Raw genomic sequence first — 24,998 nt, forward strand, 5'->3', positions numbered from 1 at the left:
AGGAAATAACCATGTGAGGTGCAGACATCTCCACACACTTTGTGTCTACACTTTAAAATGTAACATTTGTAAAACATCTCAGAGACCCCCCCATTGTTGTGATGAATGCATTTTTAACTATGTTGGGGACATAATAGACTAAATCACTGATGATAATCCAAAGCTTTTGAAATCAATATATAGTGTATGCGTCTAGCATTTTATAATTGTGGAATATATACAGCTAAATCTTTACTGCGTTATTTCCAAGCAAGCACACACAGCCTGTGACCTACTTCTATATGCATGACATCTGCTATTAATTATGGTTGAAGTTCTGTTGACAGGGAGCAACTCAGGCAGCCATATTGTTCTTCCCGTAATGAGCTGAAGGCACTGACTGTACTGCCAGGGAGCAGAAATCAAATCACATTACTGCAATTAATTAGGTCTCTGTATATGATTGTCTAAAATCTGTTACCGCTCACATTTAAAATGAAAAAGTGTCTCTTACAGTCCTGTCAGCTACTTTACTTGCAGAAATAAGTAAACATGATCTACCTCATGTATTCTTTATGACAGGCACATGCAAAGGAGACACCCTGAGCCTGAGCTGTGTGTCTCAACACCACAGGTTCCTTCACCAACACTGCTAGTTGTTGTGTACATCCCAGCTGCGGCAGCTGTCAATCAGGCACACTCTGACATGGTAATTGCCATGGTGACATATGTGTGACCGCGAGCGAGGGCCTTTTTATCGGAGTGCGTCATGCTGTCAGACCAGCATGGTCTGCCTGCAACCGAGCACTTAAATCAGACAAACAGACACAACTTAGACTCAGCCTCTGGCGCTGGTTTGTATGTTTCTGACTGCTGCTGTTTGTAACATGCCATAGAAGATTTAATCATTATGTTGTCTCATCTATAATTTCAATTAATTTTCAGCTCAGACCCAAAGAGAGCAGGGTTAGATGATGATAATCCACATGTATGCGGACACCCAGTGGAGCTGTTAATGTCAAATCAAAAATTCAAATTCAACTTTATATTATATATATTTATTATAATAAATATTGTTAAATGTTGACATTGTAAAGAAATGTTTCCCTCAAAGAAAGTATGTTGCAAGGAATATTTTTTGGGGGGGATTTAATCAAACATAATCTGAGAAATCCTAATTACTGCCTTTATTTGGCTAATTTGAATCTATTTTGAGAACCATGCTGTTGACCATAGAAGGTATATTTTGATCAGAGCAAAATTAAGCGCTTTCTTCTGGGCAATATCCTGTCACAAGATTCCCTAATTGAGACAGTGATTAGACAATAAAAAAGAAAAATATACATACACTCAGACATTAAACGCATCAGTTCTCTTCCGTCACCTCTCCATGACATGAAGCATGGGAATAAACCAAACTCCAAGTGCAGCACTAATTGATGCAGAGGCCAGGCATCCTCCACCTGACCAGGAAACCAGGAACTAGCTTAATTCTGCTGGCTAATTAGAGCCTGCCAAGGACTCTTCCTGTCTTTGAAATAAGCCCACGCTCTTCCGGTCCAGCATAGTGCCTAATCAACCACTAATAGGCCTCTGTAGATATTTGTGATGATCCTACGGAGTGCAACATAAACCCAGAGGAAAGCTTATCATCTGATAATTACACATTGAACTATAGAATACAGAGAGAAAGTTGGTAAGAGGAGGGTAATTTATCGTGCTCGTACAGCACAGTATGCCTGTTTGCACGTGTGTGCCGCATGCTGTAAATGTGTATGCAGGCAGTGGGGAAATTAGGAGAAGCAGTTTGATTTTAAAGAAAGAATAAAAACCCACAGGGGGTACATGGTCTGTTAAACACTGAAATATCCTGCTGGGGTTCCTTTCATGATCCGTAGCCTCAGGCTGGTAAAATACAGATACAAATACAGACATGTGGTCAGTTTTTAGCAAGTGCTAGCTAAGATGCCACCTTTCCTAAACTTCACCACATAGATTTGGTGCCTAAACCAACCAAGCAGTGACTGAAAATTAAAGAGACATAAACTGTAGCCTCCATCAAAGTCTGTATGTTGGTGATGCTATTGTGTGCTAAGTGCCGCTGAGGCTGGCTGGCTGAATTCTGCACCCCTGTTATTCAAAACAGCCCACACCCATGATTATGCAAAATTGTGGGTTAGAAAAAATACACCTCCTGTGCAGTTATCACTTAGAATTTTAATATGTTTTACATATGGCTTCATGTCTTGATGACAGCCCAAGATTTGTTTGCCTTAAGATTGTTAGGTTGTTATATTTAAATTTTGATTTTGGTATGTTTAATATAAGTTCATAAGTTGTGTATGTAGAAAATGTAGAAATTAAACATCTATTTTTTACTCTAAAGTTTTACCATAAATTACTAGTAGGACCGCTATACATCCTACAATAGCAGGAAAGGAGGGAACAAATTACAAATAATTACAACAAAATATGGATCAAATAAATTGCCCTAAGTCTTAAATGAATATCCTCTTGATGAGTCATTCCAAATGCAGCAGGTCCACTGGGGTCAGCTAATGCTTCACAATGAACAGACCCCTTTCTGAAAGACGTATTGCACTTTATAAGGAACTGTGTGTGTGTATGAGAGAGAGTGAAAAAGACAGAAAGGGCAAATGTAGAGCGTTTTGACGTCAACATTTTTGCTTCAGGCTGGGGTCGTACTTTGATTTTTTTTCCCCAACAGTTGGGCTGGGCTAAACAAATTGGGACTGGGTCTGGCTCTGACCAGAATTTCTGGCTTGTGTATTACTCTAGCTCAGACAAACAAAGAGGCAGGGACACACAAAGGCTGTACAGTGAGAGAGACACTGCCCAGTGCTGGATGACTGTGGCTCTGCGCTCAGAGGGACAGCTTGACAGCAGGCCAGGCCTTTAAACGAGGTCAACTAGCAGGAGTAAGACTGAGCGGAGCTGAATGGACCGCAGGACCTCGCTTTGGGTGCTATCCAAGGACCAAAGCTTAAACACCAGCAAGATAAACACTCTAGAGGGAGCCCAACATTGCCATCAGGCCTGGCTGAGTAAACACATACAGCTCCTTGGTGCACACAACAGACGCCGCATGGGACACTGCCGTCATAATCACATTCACAGCTCATGCATATGTGAAAGAAGGCAGGCCAGGCAAAGACCTATACCATGCTTACACAGTAAAATAATAGTGACTCTTGCAACTGGTGATGGACAGTGCTGCAAATAGATACACCACATGAGCACAATGACGCACAGGCTAACAAGCACTGAAAAGAGCATCAGGATTTTGTTTTCTGGATACTCTGAAAGCCTTAAGGGACAGCAGGCAAATATAGGGTCATGGGTGATGAATGTCTGGAACATCTGCTGCTTTAGTGAACTAATCTTACACTTAATACAACGGTAGCAGCCACAGACCTTTATTAAAATCATTCTGTACTGAAGAAGTGTCACTTTAAATTACATACATAGATAAGTGTTCAAGAGCAACTTTTCAGTGCTTCACAACCCATAGTAACATGACAGAACAGCCTGGCTTGTATTAGAGTGTATTTGGGTCTTAAAGTACACAAGACCATTCCTTTAGGGTCAGATATCTGAAAACGTTTAAACTAAAAGACCTGAAAAGACCCATTTGACATTTATTGTGATTAGATGATCCTCCTGGATGGGCACTCCACAGCAGACCCAGAACTCATTGGATAATACTACCTAGCTGGTCTGGGAATGCCTCAGGATCTTCCTAGAGGAGCAAACGATGTGGCTGAGAAGAGGCCTGTTGCCAGTGATGTGAAATAGATGGATCATCTCCTCCACTAGATGGTAGGTTCATATATACAGGGGATATAAAAAGTCTACACACCCCTGTTGAAATGGCAGGTTTTCGTGATGTAAAAAAAAAGAAGACCGCCATCATCAAGTGGAGAAAATATGGCACAGCAGTGATATTGCCAAGAACAGGACATCCGTCCAAAGTTCATGATAAGACGAGAAGAAAACTACTGTAGTTAGGGAGGCTGCCAAGAGGCCGACAGCAACACTGAAGGAGCTGCAGGAAATTCTGGCAAGTACTGGCTGTGTAGTACATGTGACAACAATCTCCCGTCTTCTTCATATGGGGCTATGGGGTAGGGCGGCAAGACAGAAGCCTTATCTTACATAGAAAAACATCGAAGCCCGGCTCAATGTTGCAAAAAGACATCTGAACCCTCCCAAACGCACGTGGGAAAATGTGTTATGGTCTGATGACCAAAGGTTGAACTTTTTTTACATAAATCCAAAAGGTATATTTGGCGCAAAAAAACAACACTGCACATCACCAAAATAACACCATACCCACAGTGAAGCATGGTGGTGGCAGCATCATGCTTTGGGGCTGATTTTCTTCAGCTGGAACTGGGGCCTTAGTCAGGGTAAAGGGGAATTATGAACAGTTTTAAATACCCGTCAGTGTTGGCACAAAACCTTCGACCTTCTGTTAGAAAGCTTAAGATGAAGATCTTTCAGCACGACAATGACCCAAAGCACACATCTAAATCAACCAAAGAACGGCTTCACCCGAATAAGATTGAGGCTTTGGAATGGCCCAGCCAGAGTCCACAACCCCATCAAACATCTGTGAAATGAGCTGAACAGAGCTGAAGCTGAAGCTGTGCACAGGAGATGCCCTCGCAATCTGTCAGATATGGAGCAGTTTCTCAAAGAAGAGTGGGCAAATATTGCCTCATCAAGATGTGCCACACTAATAGGCTCCTACCCAAAAAGACTGAGTGCTGTAATAAAAGCCAAGGGTGCTGCAACAAAGTATTGGTTTAGGGGTGTGCATATTTATGCAACCAGGTGATTTCAAGTTTTTTATTTTATGTTTCCCCTTAAAGGTTTCAGTTTGTTTTTCAATTGTGTTGTACAGGTTATAGGTCACATGAAAGGTGGAAAAAGTTGTGAAATTATTTACCTTGCTGTCATTTTTTTACGTCACGAAAGCCTGCCATTTCAACAGGGGTGTGTAGACTTTGTATTCCCACTGTAAACTGACGTGAAAGCAGTTAATAGTGATGATGTCACTGTATTGGCCACTGATCTGTATTTTTGTCTCTCACTCTTTTCTTTGTCTATCCCTACTCTTTGAAGGCATGCAGCTGTACCGATTTCACATCCCATGGGTCCCTAGACAAGTGCTTTACCTCTACCTTCATGTCTTTTCTCATCCTCTCTGGATCCAACTGTTTGCTCTCTGTCTCAATTTACGGTGTGCTGTAGGGGCTGGGCAGAGCGGATTTTGCCCGGGGCCAAGTGTATTCAAGTCTTCAAAGTGTTTCCATGTAAATTTGGGAGTTCCAGAATGATCCACAGAGCCAATTAGTGGGAATGTGGTTAAGGAAAGTCTGCACCGCCAGGGGCAGGGGGTCGGAGTTAAAACCAGAAGTGTCCTGTGATCTTTCTAGTCCTTTTGTGTTACAGCCAACACCACTGAACAAACAAGGCTACAAGGCACGGAGCATCTTACCTATGGTCCAATGTAGGATAGAATTTCGTGGTTTTGTTTAAACATACATCTGCATATTTTTTTTTAGATAATTTGGGATCAAATGGATTAGTACATTGTCTGCTTAGAGAGCTTGTCACGTGCTACCTCCACTGGTTGGAAAATAAAACAAATCCAGTTAGAAAAAGCTGCAGTTCTACAAACATCCACTTGGAGTCTGGCTACAGACGTCAGTCCATCCATTCGATAAACATTTACGAATTAAACATCTTTACAGTCTTAGATTTAGTCTCTGAAATTCACCTGTTTAATGTTTGTACCTCTATGAGAACACATTTCCTATCACTTTTACTTTACACTCTACATGAGTAGGTACAGACAGATCTCCATATTATTATGCTTTACTTCTGTGCAAACATCCAGCACAATAGGATTTTTCTAAACTGGAAGGGTGAATTTAAGTCTGTTTGTGCACAGCAGTATTCTGTTTCCTTTCTATCAAAGACCCTTATCAACTCCAAAGCATAATCACTGCTTTGGAGAGATCACTGTAGATAATTAGCAATTACACTATTTATGGGCTTCTGAACAAACTCATGTAACGTAGCAATGAAAGTAATTAATCAGGATGTTTTAAGTCATTTCTCTTCACCCAGAAGACTGAAATGACACCAGCAGGTTGAAGTGGCCACGACCTGGTATAACACTACTTATGACATGGGTCCTTGGAGGGAATCCCCACCGTACAAGGACAGCACGTTGTGAAGAGTGGGTGGAATTCCCAAGATGCTAAAGAGAAGGGTATTTTTGTCTCGCAACAGTGTAGTCGGGCCTGCAGATGAAGCAGTAAGCATTTTCCGAGTTGAACGAGTGTAAAGGGAACACTTGCATGGGAAAGCTGTCAAAGAAACAAGCAGATAAACGTTACTCACCGTTGCTCAGCTAATGTGTATCATATTCACATGGGGGCTTGGGGGGTTTTCTGAGCAAGCAGCATGTCAAGTAAAAAATGAAGATCCATTGAAGAATGACATATTTGGATGTGACATAAAAGTATCCTGTATCTAAGGGATTGAAGACTCCACCATTCCACCCTAATATGCACTCTGTTACTTATCAGGGATAAAAACTGATTCTTTTATAGTAAGGGGCAATACGTTGATAAAATAATAATTATGCCAAACCCTGTTTCTGTGCTCCTTGGACCTGCTTAACAAAACCATTAAAGTGCACAAATTAAACATCACATTACATTTAACTGCATGTTTAATTATGTTCAGTACTGCATGGGAATAGTGGTACGACCCTACACGATGTATTTCAACAATTTCTTACAGTCTCACGTCCTTCTGAAATAATTGTTAGCACAAAAGGCAACTCATTATGGGAAAGAATGAGGTCTACAACCTTTCCGTAGACTTTTTAAATCAATCTTATTTGTGACACACTGATTAATGAATGTCTGTGTTTTCAAATGAATCCCATGAGTTTAACCTGCCATATGTCACTCTTAAATGCTAAATGAATAAATGAGCCAAATCAGAGAAATCATGCAGTGCTGGCAGTTTGTGACAGCAACCACAAAATGTTCTTCTGGCACCACCATGTAGATAGAGAGGTTGCTTTATAGCTGCCAATATCATGGCCTTTGTGTGATCTGTGTAAGTTACAGGCAGGCTGTGGTAAAGATGGCGGGACAAAAGACAAAAAGATGTAAATCACAGAAACAATGCATAACATGAATACCATGGGTGGCAGGACACTATTCACCAATTCTTTTCTATGTAAAGACTCCCACAACACACACAACATAGGTGTCAAACCATGGTGTGACAGGGGACATTTCATGGTGTGTGTTTTTGTGTGTGGTTTATTTTTGCCTTACTCTGTCTGCTGTTGAAAAGCTGAAGTGGATATTCGTGCTCTGTCTGTTGAATCACCATTACATCTTGACCTTGGTTCACAAGGTTGTCCTGGCCCAGCCTGCTATCATCTCAATCACATGCTGATTTTGCTGCTATGTACCTGATGCTGCTGAATTAATAATACCATCAGTGTTAAACAACTGCTGCTGCACCCCTCCTGCTCTGCCTGCTCTCACCTTCTGTCTCCCTCCCTTGCTTACACACTTGTTGTTCTCACTTATTAGGACACTACACTGGCTTCCATACATTTTCTGGATGCTCACCCTAACCTAAAACATAATCACTGCAGTCTATCCCTAGTTGCAACACTGACAAAGTTATGGACCAGTAGTATTCACTAGAGGAACAATTCCACTGTGACAATACATCAGAATGCTGAGAAACACTCTTGTGCCAAAAGACTGCAGTTCCTCAAGTGGCCATTTAAAGTTGTCACTATAGAAAACCTTACGAGTTTATATGGTCAGAGCTCAACCTAATTCTATGCTTTTCATTTTTTTCCCTAGTTAATACCTATTCATTTCTAACCATCAGTCCCCTCACTCATGAGCTCTCAACAAGAAACCGTGCAGAGTCAGGAGTCCTTGTCGTGCTGGATGGAGTAATCATTCAGGTAATGTGTCACTGCCTTTCACAGGCTACAGTCCCTCAGGGCCCCACCACTTGTTCTGAGCAATAAGCTAATTGATTGAAACATTCATCATCATCCACAGCCACATTCTCATATGAAAGGTGCCCCCAGGGTGGCAAAGTCCTAGACTTTTGAAGAATGGTGAAACACACTAATGGAAGTGCCATTAGTGAGAGATGAGAGCTGGAAGAAAGAAAAACATCAACTTCAAACAGCATGTGTGCACCTTTTCAACAGGAAGAACTCAGGGATTGTGGTTGATCGTCTTTGGGCTTCATGCTAGCATTATGTATTATATAGTTTCACTGTGATTGGTACAATTCAGGCCTAATCAAAGAAATTGCAATGTGTGTGCTCAGCTAAATAAATCTAATCTGATATCTGCCTGCTGTTTATTGTTTTGACAGCATCTTGACATGCAGTGCACATTGGCACTGAAATGCTGAAGTAGTTAAAATAGCCATGCCTTCAAATAACCACAGGTTTTTGTCAGTATCCTGTGTGTTTTCCTTCATTTTGCTTTGCCTTTCCCTGCTTGTCTGCCGGATCAGTCATCCAGGACATCTGCCTCCATCTGAGTTTGGGTTCTGTGCATGCTTGGCTGGGCAAACAGCAGCTTGAGAAGCAGGATGCAAGTGAAGGGACAGGGAGCTGCATGGCTGAAAACAACTGCATTTAGTCAAATTCAATTGCTGGAATAGTGGCACTTAAACCACTGCTAAGACAAAAACAAACAGTGGATGTGTGATGAATGGAAAGTCATTCTTATTGGATGAATACTGATGAAGCTGAGCATGCATAACAGAAACTAAGTACGCCGTATGAATGTGAACTGTGGGTAATAAACTGCTCAGATGCCAACAAAACAAACAGCTCTGTCTACAATAAAGCAAAGAAAGCTCCCCTAACATGGATATTTAAATGGCCCAAAGAAACCCATTAAACTGCAAATTGCTGCACATGCAGAGGGAATACCTGCACTGTAAAAAAACTCAATAAAGCAAAATGAATGCCCATTTGCAAATACAGGGCATTCCTCCCAGTGCTGTTTTTATCACATTACCACGCACACGCATCCCTACAAGACTTGATTACACTGCATTCGTGCTGTCTATTCATAGCTGGAGAGACACGCACCTCCCACATCACCTCTGATTTACCTGGCTGTACACTTCAGGAGCAGGAACGTAGGTTCTGCTAGCTTTAACAGATATGAAGATAGCTTACTGTAATTCCTATTTTCACAGACTAGTGCTATGCATCTTGTTTAATTTATGAGACAAACTCTGTGATATGCATTCACAGGCGATAACAAGCTGATGGAAATCACTGCTGCTCCTGTTTGACATACTGTACCTCCACATTTGCCTGTGCGTATCCATGTTGTTTATTCAGCAGGTATAACATGACGGTAATGAGTACTACTGCATGACAAAGCTGCCAGGACACATCCGGCAGCGCACCACAACAGCTTTCATCACTCAGCTGTAAGCAAAGCACACTCCTGACACACAGTGTGCACACAGAGATCATTATATTGCAAACCCAGCTGAAATCCATACCGTTAACCGTGTATTTCTTCCCTTAGAGTCAACCCCACACACACATGCAGAAAGAAAGAGAGAGAGAGGCTATGTCAACTGTCTCTGGCATTGACTGTCCATAGAGAGGTGGAAGTGCTCAGACAAAGAGAGTGATTAATTATTCAAAGAGGCTCACTGCAATCCATTACATCACATGCATTATGAAGCAGTTTGATCTACAGCAACTCTTCAATCGTCCTTAACGATGAAACTGAAACAGCAGGTACCATCAGGGCACTTCGGCCAGGAGGCTAGCGGCGAGCTAGTTAGTAGCACTGAACTGCGATGAAATTGTATCAGTTAAAGCCATGAGCTGAGAGAATCCACACTGCACAGCACCAAGGAGCAATAAGCAGCTGCTAAAAGACCAAAATGTGACACCAAGTTAATGTTTTTCGCATATGTACGAAACTACTACAGGTAGCAGGAATTGCCGATCCTCAAATGGACACAAAAGAAAGTAAGTCCCTGTAAGGATCCATGTAAAAATGTTCAGCTTTACAGCAGACATAAATACATTAAAAGCAAAATTTAATTATTTAAAATTGGCTGATTTTTTCCCCACACTTCCCATTATGTTTTTATGCAAGAGCCATCTGTGAATTCTGCACCCATCAGAGGTTCAATACTGGAAAACATCATAAACAAATGTAAACAAAATTAATTGCCTGAGAGGAACAAAAACTATTTTTTATCTAAGCAAATGTAAATGTTTATAGAAAATCTGGCTCACATTGTTTCAGATAAAATTGAACAGCGCATGAATGTGGACATCTATTTGAGGTGCTGGAGGTTTTATCATCATGTCTGAGAGCCGCATGCTCCGAGGCCTTGAGACAGGACATTTTTCATCAGAGTAAAACCGACCATGGCTATTTTCTGCGTCTGCCAACAAGTCTCTAACTCTCTATTTCCTCTTCCATCACTTTAATTTTTAAGTCAAATATATTTCCTACCCCTGAAAACACACCATTAATGCCTGCTGTATCTCTGTCAGCCGCTCAATGACTACAAAATCACATTGCCCACCTGTCTGTCTAGTTTCACGCAAAGCTCGGCGTTCACATGAAAACACATCATATTTCATAACAACATAACCTTGATAAGGTTAATAACTGAGAAAAGCTGCAAATGCATTAACAAAGCTTGTGTGATCCAATCATAATTCTTTCCAGCAGCCTTGACACACGTTTTAATAAGAAAAATATCAAGTGAATAAATAAATAAGGGATTCAGTAGAAACTCAAAAACACTTTGAAGCATAGCCTGTTGGATGGTAGCTGGTTGTGAGAGCATCATTAAAGGACAATCAGATCACCATCCATTTGTCACAAGACATACAGATTTACTGCTTCTCCATTTAGTACCCTGTGGAGATGTGACAGAGTGGGTGTACATTACAGTTCAGTTTTTACGGGCAAATCAATCTTCTGTCTAATCCACATGTTCGGCACACTCACCTCCATAGTGGTCAGGTTGCATCGATGGGTTCCAGCAAACCAGCCGTCAGTAGAACACTGGTCGATATCAACATCCTGAAGATTAATGTCCACTCGCACCACACCCCTGCAAAGACAGGAGGACAACATTAACACGGCTATGGGAGGATTAAGAGCATCAGAGCAGACTAAGAGTTGACTTCAGGGAATGGTGACATTTCTTATCATATTTAGGATCTATTTTTCAAAGATGATACAGGTCAGTCTAATAGAAGGAAAAAGGGAAACCTTCAAAACTAAAGGAAAACTAATTGGTATTGACACTGAAGTATCTTTATACACAAAAAAACAAAAACAAAGCCTAGCATTAGTGGAGCCAGACAACACAGTATCCAATTCCATGAAAGGGTCGATAAATAAAAAATAGAAACTCTATGTTTGTGTTTGTGAGCATATCAGTCCCTTTGCTTTCTTTTGCAACAATGTAAGGCATATAATATCTTCAAAAACATTAAAAATGTATGTGTAATTAAAGACAACAGTGAGTTATTGTGTCATTTAGACCCGCTTATATCACCTAAGTTAGGAGAAACAGCAGTAGCAGCAATTTAAGCTAGGCTAACGTCTGTACTTTGCAATCTTTACGAAGTCATAACTTTATAAAATAGGTCACACACGTATATTCAGATGCCGCATGACTTACATTTAATGTCAAACGTCAAAATACATGAAACTTATGCTAAATAACGAGCCTTAATGTATTCCCCGCCCCCGTCTCCATGGCAACGCAGCATTCTTCCTGTTTATCTTCCCGGAGCACCCAAGATGCCGGAAATCTTAACACTCCAAACAAATGTATGTTAAATAATTGATTGAAGTTATGAAGCAAATCAGAGGACATTATGTCAAACTAATAAACAATAACAACGCAATTTATAAAGTAACTCAAAGTGCTTCACATTAATAGGCCTCAGTAAAAACTACAAAGTGTTTGCATTTTAATTTCCTGTCTTCCTGCTGAGATGGAAGTCAGCCTGACAGAGAGATGATCAACTGTCAATAGATCACTTAAGGAAACACTCATTGATGGCAGCTCAGAGAGGCTGTGAGTCTTTGTTCTGTTTCGACCAGCTGAGCCAGGCAGGATCTTCTAACAGGACCACTGAGAATTTCCACTTACTTAGCTTCCTAAATCTCTGAAAGAACAGGTCAGCGTCTGTGATTGTGAAGGTCAATACATGTCTGTGATTCTGACAAATCTTTTCACTGGTGTGGCACATGTCATTTCTACCAGACAGATGCAGCTCGCTGGACAGACCCGCAGCCAAATACATCATATGAGCTTCTTTTTGTTATTGCTGCATGTTTCACGCTGTGTATTTTATGATCAACAAGGAACCCAGAACTGTCTCTGCGAGACCATCAGCCCACGTGCAGACTTTTGCTCTTGGTAGATTTAAAAATGGAGCACAGCCCGAGGCAGGTGTTGGAAAATCTACACTGTCTTTAAACTTTGTGGAGAGGTAACTCTCTGCGTGTCATGACACTGAGGTAATACAGATGATGCAGCGTTCTGTATGTAGAGATTCCTCACACAGAACAGTTTTCTATAAAGACCAGTCGACACAAAGCAGGAAAATATGCACTTTGTTGTTGGATGGAAGTCAAAGTGAGCGACCGAATCAGTCCTGTAATCTGTTTAATCAGGCAAACCTGCAGCTGCCTCAGTGCAAATAATAAATCAGCGGCTGACTTTGTACTGACCTTCAGCTCCTTTGATGCTTGTTTGAACGTTGACATTCACGTTGGTTTTATTTTGTTAAAGGCTTAACAGATAACTTTTGGTTTGGTTTGCAGGATTTATGTCTGGTACAGACTTTATTCAGACCTCTAGTCTGAAGGTTATATTACTCCTGTTTCAGGGTTGATATCTGCTTTAAACGGAACCAGTGATCACTCGCTAATACGCTTCAATTAGAGAGCAATGATTTATATTATTAATGCATTTTGCCCCCAGTGCCGCTTTGTTAAAGAGGCCTTAGTAGTCTTTGTAGGATATTAATGGAGAACATTGTTACCTGGTATATGTCAGTAAATGAACAGCCCTCATCTTGTTCTACTTTTTATTTTTATGAAATAAAGAGATAATTTTACACCATTAATTATTGAGGTTAATGAGTCTGAGTTTTTTTCTTGCATAGAATAACACAAAAAAAATCTGTCTTTGCATACACTCATCAGACTGTGTCATAAAATACAGCGACATGCCAAAAAAAGGTCTGAGAAAAACCATTTAGTATTCCATCCATGATAATGAACATGTAAACATCATTAGTACATCCAAGCTAAGACAGCGCCGACAGCTGGGATACTTTATGCTCCAATGAGGCGGGAATCGACTTCACAAAACACGCCGTGCTGTCCCATCTACTGCTGGGTTTAAACAACAGACAGAGTGTTGTTTCCATAGAAACCCTTTAGTCAGTCCATCTCATGTGGTAAGTCAGCAAAACAACACATAAAACAGAAAGGATGCTGTAAATGCTGTTGTATCAGTTTTTTAAGGAATAAAAGACTTTTGGCAATTAAAGTAGCAATATGTCCGTCAGTGGCTTACACCTCCCAAATTTAACCCATTATTTTCATATGGTACTAAAACATCTTTTAGTCGTCATGAATTATCATGGCCAGAATAACTAAGGTTGGGTCATTGGGGGAAATAACATTCTAACAAAGAAATTACCAGTCTATAATTTTTTAATTTTTGTAGGTTTATTTAAATAGTGAGAGACAGAAAAATAACAAAAAAAATGAATAAAATAAGTATTCGATCCCTTCGCAAAATGTGCTTTAGTACTTAGTGGCAAAACATCACAGAGGTCAGACGTTTCTTGTAATTGGCCACAAGGTTTGCAAACATCTCAGGAGGGATTTTGTCCCACTCCTCTTTGCAGATTCTCTCCAGGTCATTAATGTTTAGTGGCTGATGTTTGGCAACTCCAACCTTCAGCTCCCTCCACAGATTTTCTATGGGATTAAGGTCTGCAGACTGACTAGGCCACACCAAGACCTTCATATGCTTCTTCTTGATAGATTCTTTAGTTGCCTTGGCCGTGTTTTTGGATCATTGTCATGCTGGAATACCCACAACCCATTTTCAATGCCCTGGCTGAGGGAAGATTTAATGGTACGTGGCCTCATCCGTCCTCCCTGTCATGCGGTGCAGTTGTCCTGTCCCTTTGGCAGAAACACCCCCAAAGCATGATGTGACAGAGGGGACGTTGTTCTTGGAGTCATAGACAGCATTCCTCCTCCTCCTCCAAACACGGCGTGGCCAAAGCTGGATTTTGGTCTCATCTGACCACGACCCTTTCAGCCCTCCTCTGATCACTCAGATGTTCAGTGGTAAACTTCAAACAGGCCTGTACATGTGCTTTTTGAGCAGGGGGACCTTGCAGGCTCTGCAGGATTTCAGTCCTTTGCGGCGTAGTGTGTTACCGACTGTTTTCTTGGTGTCTGCGGCTCCAGCTGTGTTGAGATCATTGACAGGTTCCTCCTGAGTAGTTCTGGGCTGATTCCTCACCGTCATTATCATTAAAACTCCACCAAGTGAGATCTTGCATGGAGCTCCAGACCGAGGGAGACTGGCAGTTATTTTATGTTTCTTCTATTTGTGAATAATGGCACCAACTGTTGTCACCTTCTCAGCCAGCTGCTTGGAGACGGTCTTGTAGTCCATTCCTTGGAAAGCTCTTTGGTCTTGGCCATGGTGAAGAGTTTGGAATCTGGATTGATTGATAGCTTCTGTGGACAGGTGTCTTTTATACAGGTAAGGAGCTGAGAGGGCTCCCAGTGTCAGCTCCTTACCTGTATAAATACACCTGGGAACCAGAGATCTTCAAATACTTATGTCATTCATAAAAAAGGGGAATTACTATATAACTTTTTTGAACATTAACATTTTTCTGGATTTGTTTGTTATTGTTCGGTCTCTCACAAAAACAAAATCAGCAGGGGTTCAAATATTTTTTTCCCAACTGTACATAAACTTGACTATTATATCATATATAACTTAAACAAAATGCCTAAAATACACATTTTAAATATTGTCAACATAGCAATAAATGTAAAAATTCAATGCATATTAATACTTAGAACATGATATTATGAAATCCCACCGGTTTGTAACACATGCACAAATACTGCTGCTGTGGCATGTTCTCCAGGTGTATAAGAGCTGGTTTACTATAGCCAGCTCCCAGTGGACACCAGACGAGTGAAAACGTTCTCTTTGCCGGCACTTCTGTTATTAATAACTGCTGCTCCGGTCCTGCCTTGCAGCAAACTGACCTCGCTGTTTTCTCCTGCACTGCTGAGAAATTACCTCCGATTCTAGGTTATGTAATAAGGATAGGAAACAGTGCAGCAAAAAAAAGCTCTCTTTATGATGGAGGATTCATCTAAATGTCTGCTTCAACGTTAGCTTCACTAAAAGTGAGAGAAACATTGTGTGTGTGTGTGTGTGTGTGTGTCTGTGTGTTTTATTCCCTTTTTTCTGCTTCCAACTCTCCAGGCAGTCTCTGGTATCAGCCAAAGTGGACATATGGTGTATAAAATGGCTTGTGAAAAGAAAGAAAGAAAGGGTGCTGTGTCTGAAACGGAGGTGGCGACTGTTTGCAGCACAAAGACAGGGGTTGTAATTTGAGAGTGGCAACGAGGAGCAGAGGCATCATGGTGGCCATCAAGGCCTTGGAGCATAAAGACAGGATTATCACAGAGAGCAGGAGATAGTGGTGCCCCAGGAAACAGAGTGCTCTCTCCTTTCATCCTGCATTCTTTGTGGGTCTAAAGGCCAGTCCAGCAAAGAGAGGAGCATCCCACCAGCAGGGGCTCGGGTCTTTCTGACAGACCAGTCAGTCTGTGCTAATGTTAGCCACAGCATTATGGAGTTGACTCTAGATACATGTACATAATAGCTTCTAGGCTACAAAAGGATTTTCATCAAGACATGCTTGCAGTGAAGGCCTCCGTGTGCCCTCTTTGTTACAAGTTACAGTCTTTGATGTGTGAATGAATGAACGCTGACTGTCGGACCTATACGCTTTGAGCTGTACGTCTCTATTCATGAACAATAAATGGACTCTGAAAGTGATTAGCCCATTCAGTCTCTCTGAGAGCTCTGGTTAAAATCTAAAGAGACGGATTAAATTTGTACTTGATAACTTATTATGTTAAAACAATGTGCGGCAAATGGATTAAAGCTAATACCAGATAGTAATTAGTTAAATTCTCAAGAGGCTGAGTGGACACAGAAGCTAATAAAACGTCATATAGCTCACAGTCACCTGAAGAATTGTGCAGAGCTGCTATATTTATACACGGTCATATTTACACCTATGTTCAAACTGCAGTACTAGCTGATCAGTTGTAGCTGTGGCCAAATTACAGCCTACACCACAGCGTGTTATTATAACATTTTAAAGGGTTCCTTTCTTAGCTGGCTTTTATCGAAATAAAATAAAATAAAATAAAATAAAATAAAATAAAATAAAATAAAATAAAATAAAATAAAATAAAATAAAATGTGTCTGAGTTTAAATGGCTGAACATTCTAAAGTAGGAAGGTTTAAGGTTTAATTTAAAGTTGGATCTTGATGGGGAGCTTTTGTTACCTGCACTGTGAGTGGTTGTGTTGTTCATGAACTGACCCTGTTTTCTTAATGGTGAAATTCCTGTGCACAATTATTGGTGCTAAGCTATGTAACTAACTCCAATTTGTAAAGGGACAGTACAGAAAGTACACTATTGTATTTCTTAAAGCACCCTTTTAGTGAGTTTTATTTAGGAAAGGAACATGACTAGCTTTTGTGTTAAGCTAATGCTGGTATTAGTTTAATATATTTAGTATACAGATAAGAATTATATATCAAATGCTGCTTTAAGACACAGATTAAGGAAACTGCTCCTTTCTTTCCCCTCTATATTTTAATGGAAATATTGTCCTCCGTTTCTGTTGCAGAGATTACACTAAAACTGACAGCCTCAACTAAGAAGCTGTGACCGCCTTCATGTATATATTTATAAGCACAGGGACAAAGGGCATACAGTGGTTCCTTCAGAAGACGAGGAATAAAGCCCTGACAGCTCCGGCTACACTAGCTGTGTGCAGATAAACCAAAGATAATGCAAAGCAGACACACAAGCTTAAACATTATCCTTTAGCTTATGGGTGCAGCCTGAAGGACTCGCACGCCCACATGAACCTGCATGCCCATGTTACCCTGCCCCAGCGTCTTGATAAAAAGGCGCCGCCGTCCTTTCTCAGGAGGGCACACTTTGTGCATTACGCCACGGAACAATCGCAATGCGAGAACGGTGCAGCCTTCCCAAGGAAAATGTCTCTCTTACGTGATGGAAATGCATTAAGCTGACAGGACGCGCGTGAGGGAGCTAATGTGAGTCAAGCCGCTGGGCACGATGCTGCTTGTCTACCAGCATTTCAGTGCAACCTGGGTCATTTTATTGAGTTCTGTCGCTGGTCATCAAAAGAGACGGGGCGCCCGTGGCAAAGTGGCTGTGACAGAAAGTGAATAAAGACTGCTTCCATTTTGGAGGGGCCGGCACGCTCATAGAATGCTACTGTGTGATATTTTTGTCATCGAAAGCCTTCTGAGGACAAAACAGCATATTTTTGTTGGTCTTGTTCACTGCGTGCTTAAGAAAAAGGGTCCCTATTTTCTTAACATCAACTGCTGCTGCATGTTTAATTTATCTTACGACTAATTCCATCATAAAATCCTCCATTTTATCCAGTTTAAAAATGGTCAGATGTTAGTATCGTGATCTAGGACAAGGTGAAAGTGTAATGATCTGGAAATAGTATATGGAGACACGGTGAAGGAACGAAAGGACAAATGGATTTGTGTCTGATATCATGTTACAGCACACATTGTATATTCAATATTCAATTATCTTAAAGCTGCAAAATGTTCAGTCCCAAATGACCAAGGTGTCAGCTCACTGTGTCCTGAGCCTGATGAGAAGAAGAACCAAGAAATCAAGAGAAAATCTGCAGCAGATTGTAGCTATGGGTGAGACTTCAGTAAACCACCTCCAACCAGAGACCAAAGAACCAACAACTAGATTCTCCAAATCAGTGAGGTCATAACCCGGATGATCCTCAAGGTTCAATCTGGGGTCTTGTGTAAATCTTTATCCACCTCCTAATCCTTGATTATATTGCCTGAAAAAATGTCTACTGCTACATAGATGACACCCAGCTCTACCTATTCACAAAACCTAAGTCAAATCTTCCACCACCCATTTTTTAGGTCTGTGCAGCAGTTTGTAACCATTTGCTGAGGCTTGGATCTGCCACTTCCAACAAGAGAACAATCCAGAACAGTGTAAACAACCAGAGCCTCTCAGCAGCACTAAGGTCTGCATCAAGGCGATGGTTTTCAGACTACTGCTGGGCGACAATCTGGAACAGGGTCACACTGTTGCAAGGGCCGACTGTGCTGATCTTTTAGGCAGGAAATCCATCCATCACACAAATCCACCACCATCACCCAACGCTGACTCATCTGACTTACCCCTCAGAGTTCCCCCTCTTCCATAAAAGGAAAAGAATTAAGATTCCTACTTAAACAAGGAAGGATTCATATCAGAGCTCAATTCCTGCTCCAAATCACAATCTAGTCCACAGCTCCATTCCACACTCATCCTAGATTACTAAAGATAAACCTACAGTAACAATATTACAGATTTATTCACTGAGATTACCCCATTATTAGCAGTATTATTAGGCCTGTATTATCTCCCTGCAGTGCGCGGAAAGCCTGCGCAGCTCCATTTTCTGTAATGCTGACATTTAGTGGCTGAAGGCATCGTATTGACAGGCTGAGCAGCGGAGCCCCACTGACGTCAGGAGTGCCTCGGGGATCTTTAACCTCCTGCCTCCGTCAGATTGCACTCATAGGTAAAAAAAAAAAAAAGCTGTGTTCACTGAGCTATTTCTATGCATTTCATGTTGTTATGCGCTGCTAATTTTCCTCTTGGATGCATTTTCCCCCGTCTTTCATCTCAGTTTATCATCAAAGGGAATTGTGGGGTTTTCTTGCTATTTGTTTCTGGATGGTGTCCATCGAAGCAGATGCTGCAGTCTCCTTGTGGAACTCTAGGGTCTCCTGCTCTGTTAGACGGCCCTGCAGCAGCCCGGCTGTCCAGACTTTAGCTGCTTGTACAGCAAAATTTAGGTGTAAATGAAAAAAAATATAGAAATATACTGAAAATATGTATATTTGGTTGCACTTTAAGGTTTAAGTTACTTTGCCTTATTATGTTGCTGCTGCTGCTGCTGCTGCCTGAGCTTCAGCCTGAAAGCAATTAAGGTCTGTGTTGTGAAAGGTGAGTTTAAGTGAGTGTTCACTGAACACACACACGCATACACATCTCCTGCCTCATTTTCCCTTTCTTTTCTCTTATTCCCACTTTGTCTGTTTGCTCAAACCGCTTTCTGCATTTGTGTGAAGCTAGAGTGGTCTGCCAATTAGGACAACACATCCTGAAGAATGTCTGGCATGCACACACACAGATACACAGATACACACACTATGCTTGCAAACAGACAGTCCTCTCTCTCTCTTTCTCTCTCTCTGTGTGGTCTGAGCTGCCTCCCCTGTGCCTCGAGTGCAGCTGAAGAGACAGACGGCAGCAGAAGAGATGAAGTGTGAGAGGTGCGATTTCTTCACACCTTCACAGAAACAACAGGTCGATCCATCACAAACACATGTCCGCACACTCAGGCTCTAACAAGTCACATTAATTGTTTAGCACCTGCATGTGCAAAAAAACAAAAGGATTAAAAAAAATGTACATTCATTTCCATATGTCACCTTGCTTCCTGCAACATCATCATAACAAACAGGAAGTGACTGAGGGCTGGAAATGAAGATGGCCCGTACAGGGTTGTTGTTCTACATCTTTCATTATTAATTCATTGTTGTATTGATTGTGTATTCATCTGGAGGGGAAGCGGAGGAGAACTGATGTCTGAGGCAGCTATATTAGCTTCCCTTCCTCTCCTGTTTCTTATCTGGCAGGGTGCTGAGGAGGATGCAGGATGAGCCGTCTGCTACTTTGATATGAGCGATGGCTGTCAGGCAAGAAAATGGGAGACAAACGATGTCTGGCAAAAAAATAAATAAATAAAAAAATGCAGCCAGAGGTTCCTTCCACAGGAAGTGGGAGGGTTTAAGGCAATTTATAAATAGAATAATAGATTAAAAAAATTAAAAAATAAAAACATATGTGTACAATTCTGCAGTGGGGAAGCTAGCTCTAAAATTTCTGTAATTATAGATAAATAATTTGACAAAAGGTCTCCACTATGCAGTTTACTTGGTTGCTAGATCTGAACAGCTGATCTGATCTCAGTCATACATATTCTTCTGCTTATCTAGGGTTGGGTCATGGGGCAACAGCCTAAGCAGGAAAACCCAGAGCTCACTTCTGGGGATACTGAGGTGTTCCCAGGCGAGCTGAGAGATATAATCCCTCTAGCATGTCCTGGGTCTGCCCCGGGGCCTCCTCCCAGATGGAAATGCCCAGAAAACCTCACCAGGGAGCTGCACTTGGTGAAGTGTTCCAGATCTATTGTACTGAGTAAATTCTTTGATATACTGTATTAGCATGCTCGCTATTGTGCTGAATGCTAAGAGGCGGGTCTAGAAAATCAGCTAGTGGCAAGCTGCTAGGTAGCAATTTGATATGTTATGTGATGTATTTGTTGGTATGAGATTGTGTTGTGTGTCTCTCTGTGTCTGGGTACCGTGTGCACTTCCGGTGAAGCAAGTGATTCCGGTGATCGATTGCAGCTCGATCATCAGCGCGGACACATAAGCTGGCTGCATGCACATGGACAATGGGCCAATTTGTGGGTGCATAAGGGTTGCATCTTCACTCCATCCAGTCGGACGGGAGTGTGAGACGATGAGGGTGCTGATCTCGTGGTTCTGACTTTGTGCTGGCTTTTGTTTAATGAATGATTGTTCACAGTCACTGTTTCCGCCTCCTGTCTCTTCCTCAGGCCCTGGAAATATTATTGTTGCTTTCCCTCATCCCCTGGACTAACCGGGGAATGTAACATGTCTTACGACCAAGAGTCATAAGAATATTATACTCCACTCCCCAGAGACAAAAACTCTGGATTGTAAACTGTACAAAACACACATGCCTGTCACACATTCAATCTTAGGGGAGGAAAAGGACCGAAACTGCCTCTAAAAGAAAAGCTTCTGCATCAGAAATCTGGCTTGTCTGTCAAAAGAGTGTGAGACCGGTCTGACCCTCAGATTTAGTATCAGAGTGCCTCAGCAGCAGGAGTCTGATCCTCAGTGTTTGAAGCTGCTCTGAGAGGCTTTAGTCTGGGATAACAACAGGTACAGCTGATAGCCTGATACAGCATGACTGCAGGTTTTGACTCATTTGCAATCCGTGCCTGCCTGCAAGAGACTTGAGTGTATCAATTAAAGATTCATTGAAGGCAGTACACACACACAACTAGCGATCCAGATTAAATATTCATTGGTAAGATGTTGGTCAGGATCCTATGGAGCTTTAACTATTCCAGTGGTGGCATATGATTGCTGGAATAAAACATGGTACACCAAGCTGCAGCCGAGGTGACTTTAGGACACGGATTGTGAACACATTTCACTGATTCTTCATCTGCCTCAAAAACTGGTTTTGTCATGAAGGTTGTGACTCATTGCAGATTTGAAGGAGGGCATTTCCTGAGTAGTAAAGCATGCAGCTGAGTGAGTTTGAAAAATGAATTAGGGCCTGTAGCCAGAGGTTTCCACCGCTGTTACATCCAGTTACATCCAGGGTTATTTTTAGCTTCCCCTCTGCCTTGTCAGACTGGAGGAGAGAAGAAAACCCCTTTCTTTAAGGAGCTGGTGGATGTTTGGGGGAGGGACATGGCGGTTGGTTAAACCCACCTGAGTTCACCTTTAGGACAGCAGCAATCCCTTTCACATTTATAATACATAAGCAGAACACTACAGGTGTGTGTTCGTGGTATGAATGCAGGGATTTAGTTGTTTTGACTGCTCAGATTCAAACCTACCTGAACTCAGGAGCCAGGTTAGACTTCAGGCCATAGAAGGCAGCTGATAAGGTCAAAAGCCACCGGGGAAGAAAATTCCCACTCTCACACTCTAGGTAGGGCGCAGACCACTTGACGTGCGTCTTGTCCGGGATAAAACTCTCTCCTCTCTTTAGAGAATTGTCAACTGATGCAAAATCTTGGCTCAGCACCCTCTGATTGAAGCTGGGACTCTTCTTGTCTCTCATTTCGTGGTACCACTCTGTGTCTGCTGTGCGGTTGCGCAGGTGGTGGTGGGCAGTGCTGGAGAGGTCTTGGAGGACTATCTCTCCACCAGCTCTGGTTGCTTGGAGAAGCACCCAAGGCCCTGCGAAGGACGAGTCCCCATTAAAAGTAACGACTGCCCGGTGGATCTTGGCGTCTCCTTCTAGTATACTCCTAACTAAGGCATGGTACCACTCAATGTCTCGCCGGAGGCTCTGCTCCCTGGACCTGTTGGCTTGCAGGATCATGTTGAGGAAGTTTGTGGCGTGCAGCACCGTATCCAGCACGCTGCTCATGGAGTGTGGGGTTCTGTGTGACCTTCCCCGCAGAGAGGTGAGCTCGTACTTCCGCGAGCAGTTGGCATGCTTTAGGGTGGTCGGGTCCCCCGTGTGTAGGAAAGCCGTGACCACTCTGGGGAGATTCTCCTCTATTTTCTCCGCCGCCTCCCCGGGTGGATGATGAGGCGCACGGAGATGCGCCAGCTGCCGACGGTGCGTCTGAGCGCCGAAAACCGCCTCCTGTGCTCTGATGTCTCCCCCGTGCGCTGACCATTCCGCGTATTTGTGGTTTGATCCGATCACAAATCCCACTTGCAGCAGCAACGACAGCCGGAAAACAGCCATCTCCCTCCAGAGAGCCTTCCACAGATGTTTGGGGGATTGCTGCTCGGAATTACAGTGTCGTCGGGCGAGCGTGCTGTAAAGAAAAAAAAATCTACCAACACGCTCCGCTAAAGCATCGCTTCACCACTTGTAGGATATTCTTGTAAGCTCCACGCCTCTGCTCTTGAAAACAGAGAGGAGGGACACCGTCACTGTGCTCGCCAATTCTTCTTCTTTACATGCAGCTTGTTGATGTTGAGTATCCGCTTGCAGCTGTTTCCCCCTCCTCTCCCTCTCCTTCTCTCTCTCTCGCTCTCTCTCTCTCTCACACACACAAACACACACACACTGTAGACTAGACTGTCTTGGCTTTGCTGTGCGGCGGACGTTCTCCTTCTGCGTGTAGGTTACATAGACTGAATCAAAAGGAAGAGGAAGGGAGGGGTAAGGGGGCCTGGCTATTATTATATTTATATATTTTTTAGGAGCACCGAGTCAGGGAGCTTCTCACTTGGATGATAAACGCACTCCGCCCTCTTCCGACCACAGGAAGCATTAAGTAAGCCTATGGAGAGAGAAAAAAAACACAGCCTCGAAGAAGACACATCAGGATCCGTGCGCTCTCAACGCCCGTCTTCTCCATCATCTCATAGGGCTCAGGAAGCGCCATTGATCCGCGTATGGCCGCTTCTTCTGTCAATCACCCGCCAGAGTTTGGTTGGAGCGGTGAGGGAGCTGTCCGGTGCTGAAACACGTGAAGCACTGGAGGAGCTGTCCGGTGCTGAAACAGATAAGATCAGCTGATTTATCAGAATTAAGCACTTCATTTATCTCATCTGATCAAATTCAGGAGTCCAGCTTTGTTCTCTTTATCAGTGTGGGGGAGAAAAGCTTAATTAAGTTCACACGCATGTGAACCATTGTTTCTGTCACTGACACATATGGTGTTACTCAGGTCATGTGGAGGTATTTACACTGAACTGCACGGCTGAAATATAGACAGCAACAAAAACTGAAAAAAAAACAGAAACATGAATTATACTGCTTACATTGTTTTATAACAAATGTGTTTTGCAATGAATGTAGATTTAACATATAGTTAGATGATTGTGATGACCCTGTCTATATACTTTTGGCTGTTTTTCATAGACCACGTTATTTTACATTTAGAATTCAATTAGCTGCTTCATTTGGGTTACTGACTTTGTTAAGCTTTCAGTCTATGGCTCTGTTGCTCTCTCTGTCTCTTTCTCTCTCTCTAGTTCTTATTTATCAATCTGTTCTATCAGTCTGTTTATTCTGCAGCTCTATCTACAGTGCTGTTGCTCTGTTGTTCCGTCAATCTATCGGTTGCTATCATTCTTTCTAACAACTTTTCTGTCACGTATTTCTGTCATGTACTCTATTTATCACTCTATGTATCTGTCTGCCTACCTAACTATTTATCTATCATTGCCACTCTATCTCTTGTTCTGTTGCTCTGTGGCTCTACAATTCCAGGTAAATCTGTCCTTGTGTGTCCTAGTGCAAGTGTGTGCTAGAGTTATACACCTGATGTCATAAGTGGTAGATTAACCGGATGTCAGTTTCAAGATCTTGGAAAATAGTGGGTGAAAATAGTGAAATGTTTGGGTTGCCACATACTTTTGTAGGCAAGTAGTCACAAGGCCTCCTGGCACATTGGGAACCAATCATTCCTAACATATTCTAATCAATAATATGTCATCTTTATGTGTTGGAATGAAGGTTCTACATTTGAGCTGCAGAAGAAGGACATGAGATGGTTCTTTACCTCATCACAGAGCTCTCTTCTTCCGCTTTTTCCTCCCGCCTTCCCTCTCTGTCTTTCTCCTGGGTGTAGGGGCATGTCACGTCACGCTGTGTGGGCTAGAGGCATCTCGTCCTGGAAGCAGGGTGAGGGAAGACAGGCATGACGGAGGGTGACAGAGCTGGGAGTGAGGC

At 42.3% G+C, this 24,998-nt stretch overlaps 1 protein-coding gene across 1 annotated transcript in view; it reads right to left on the reverse strand.

The window, feature by feature from the left end:
* Window positions 1-23,057, reverse strand: part of gpr158a (G protein-coupled receptor 158a) — a 52,471-nt gene extending 29,414 nt beyond the window's left edge. The window contains exons 1-2 of the mRNA XM_028433223.1: window positions 22,192-23,057; window positions 11,082-11,187 (exon numbers count right to left, since the gene is read on the reverse strand). Of these exons, the coding sequence (XP_028289024.1) occupies window positions 11,082-11,187; window positions 22,192-23,057 (972 nt within the window). The remainder of the gene's footprint in view (window positions 1-11,081; window positions 11,188-22,191) is intronic.
* Between the last annotated feature and the right edge of the window lie 1,941 nt (window positions 23,058-24,998).

This window comes from Parambassis ranga, chromosome 20, assembly GCF_900634625.1.
Source record: "Parambassis ranga chromosome 20, fParRan2.1, whole genome shotgun sequence".
NCBI lineage: Eukaryota > Metazoa > Chordata > Actinopteri > Ambassidae > Parambassis > Parambassis ranga.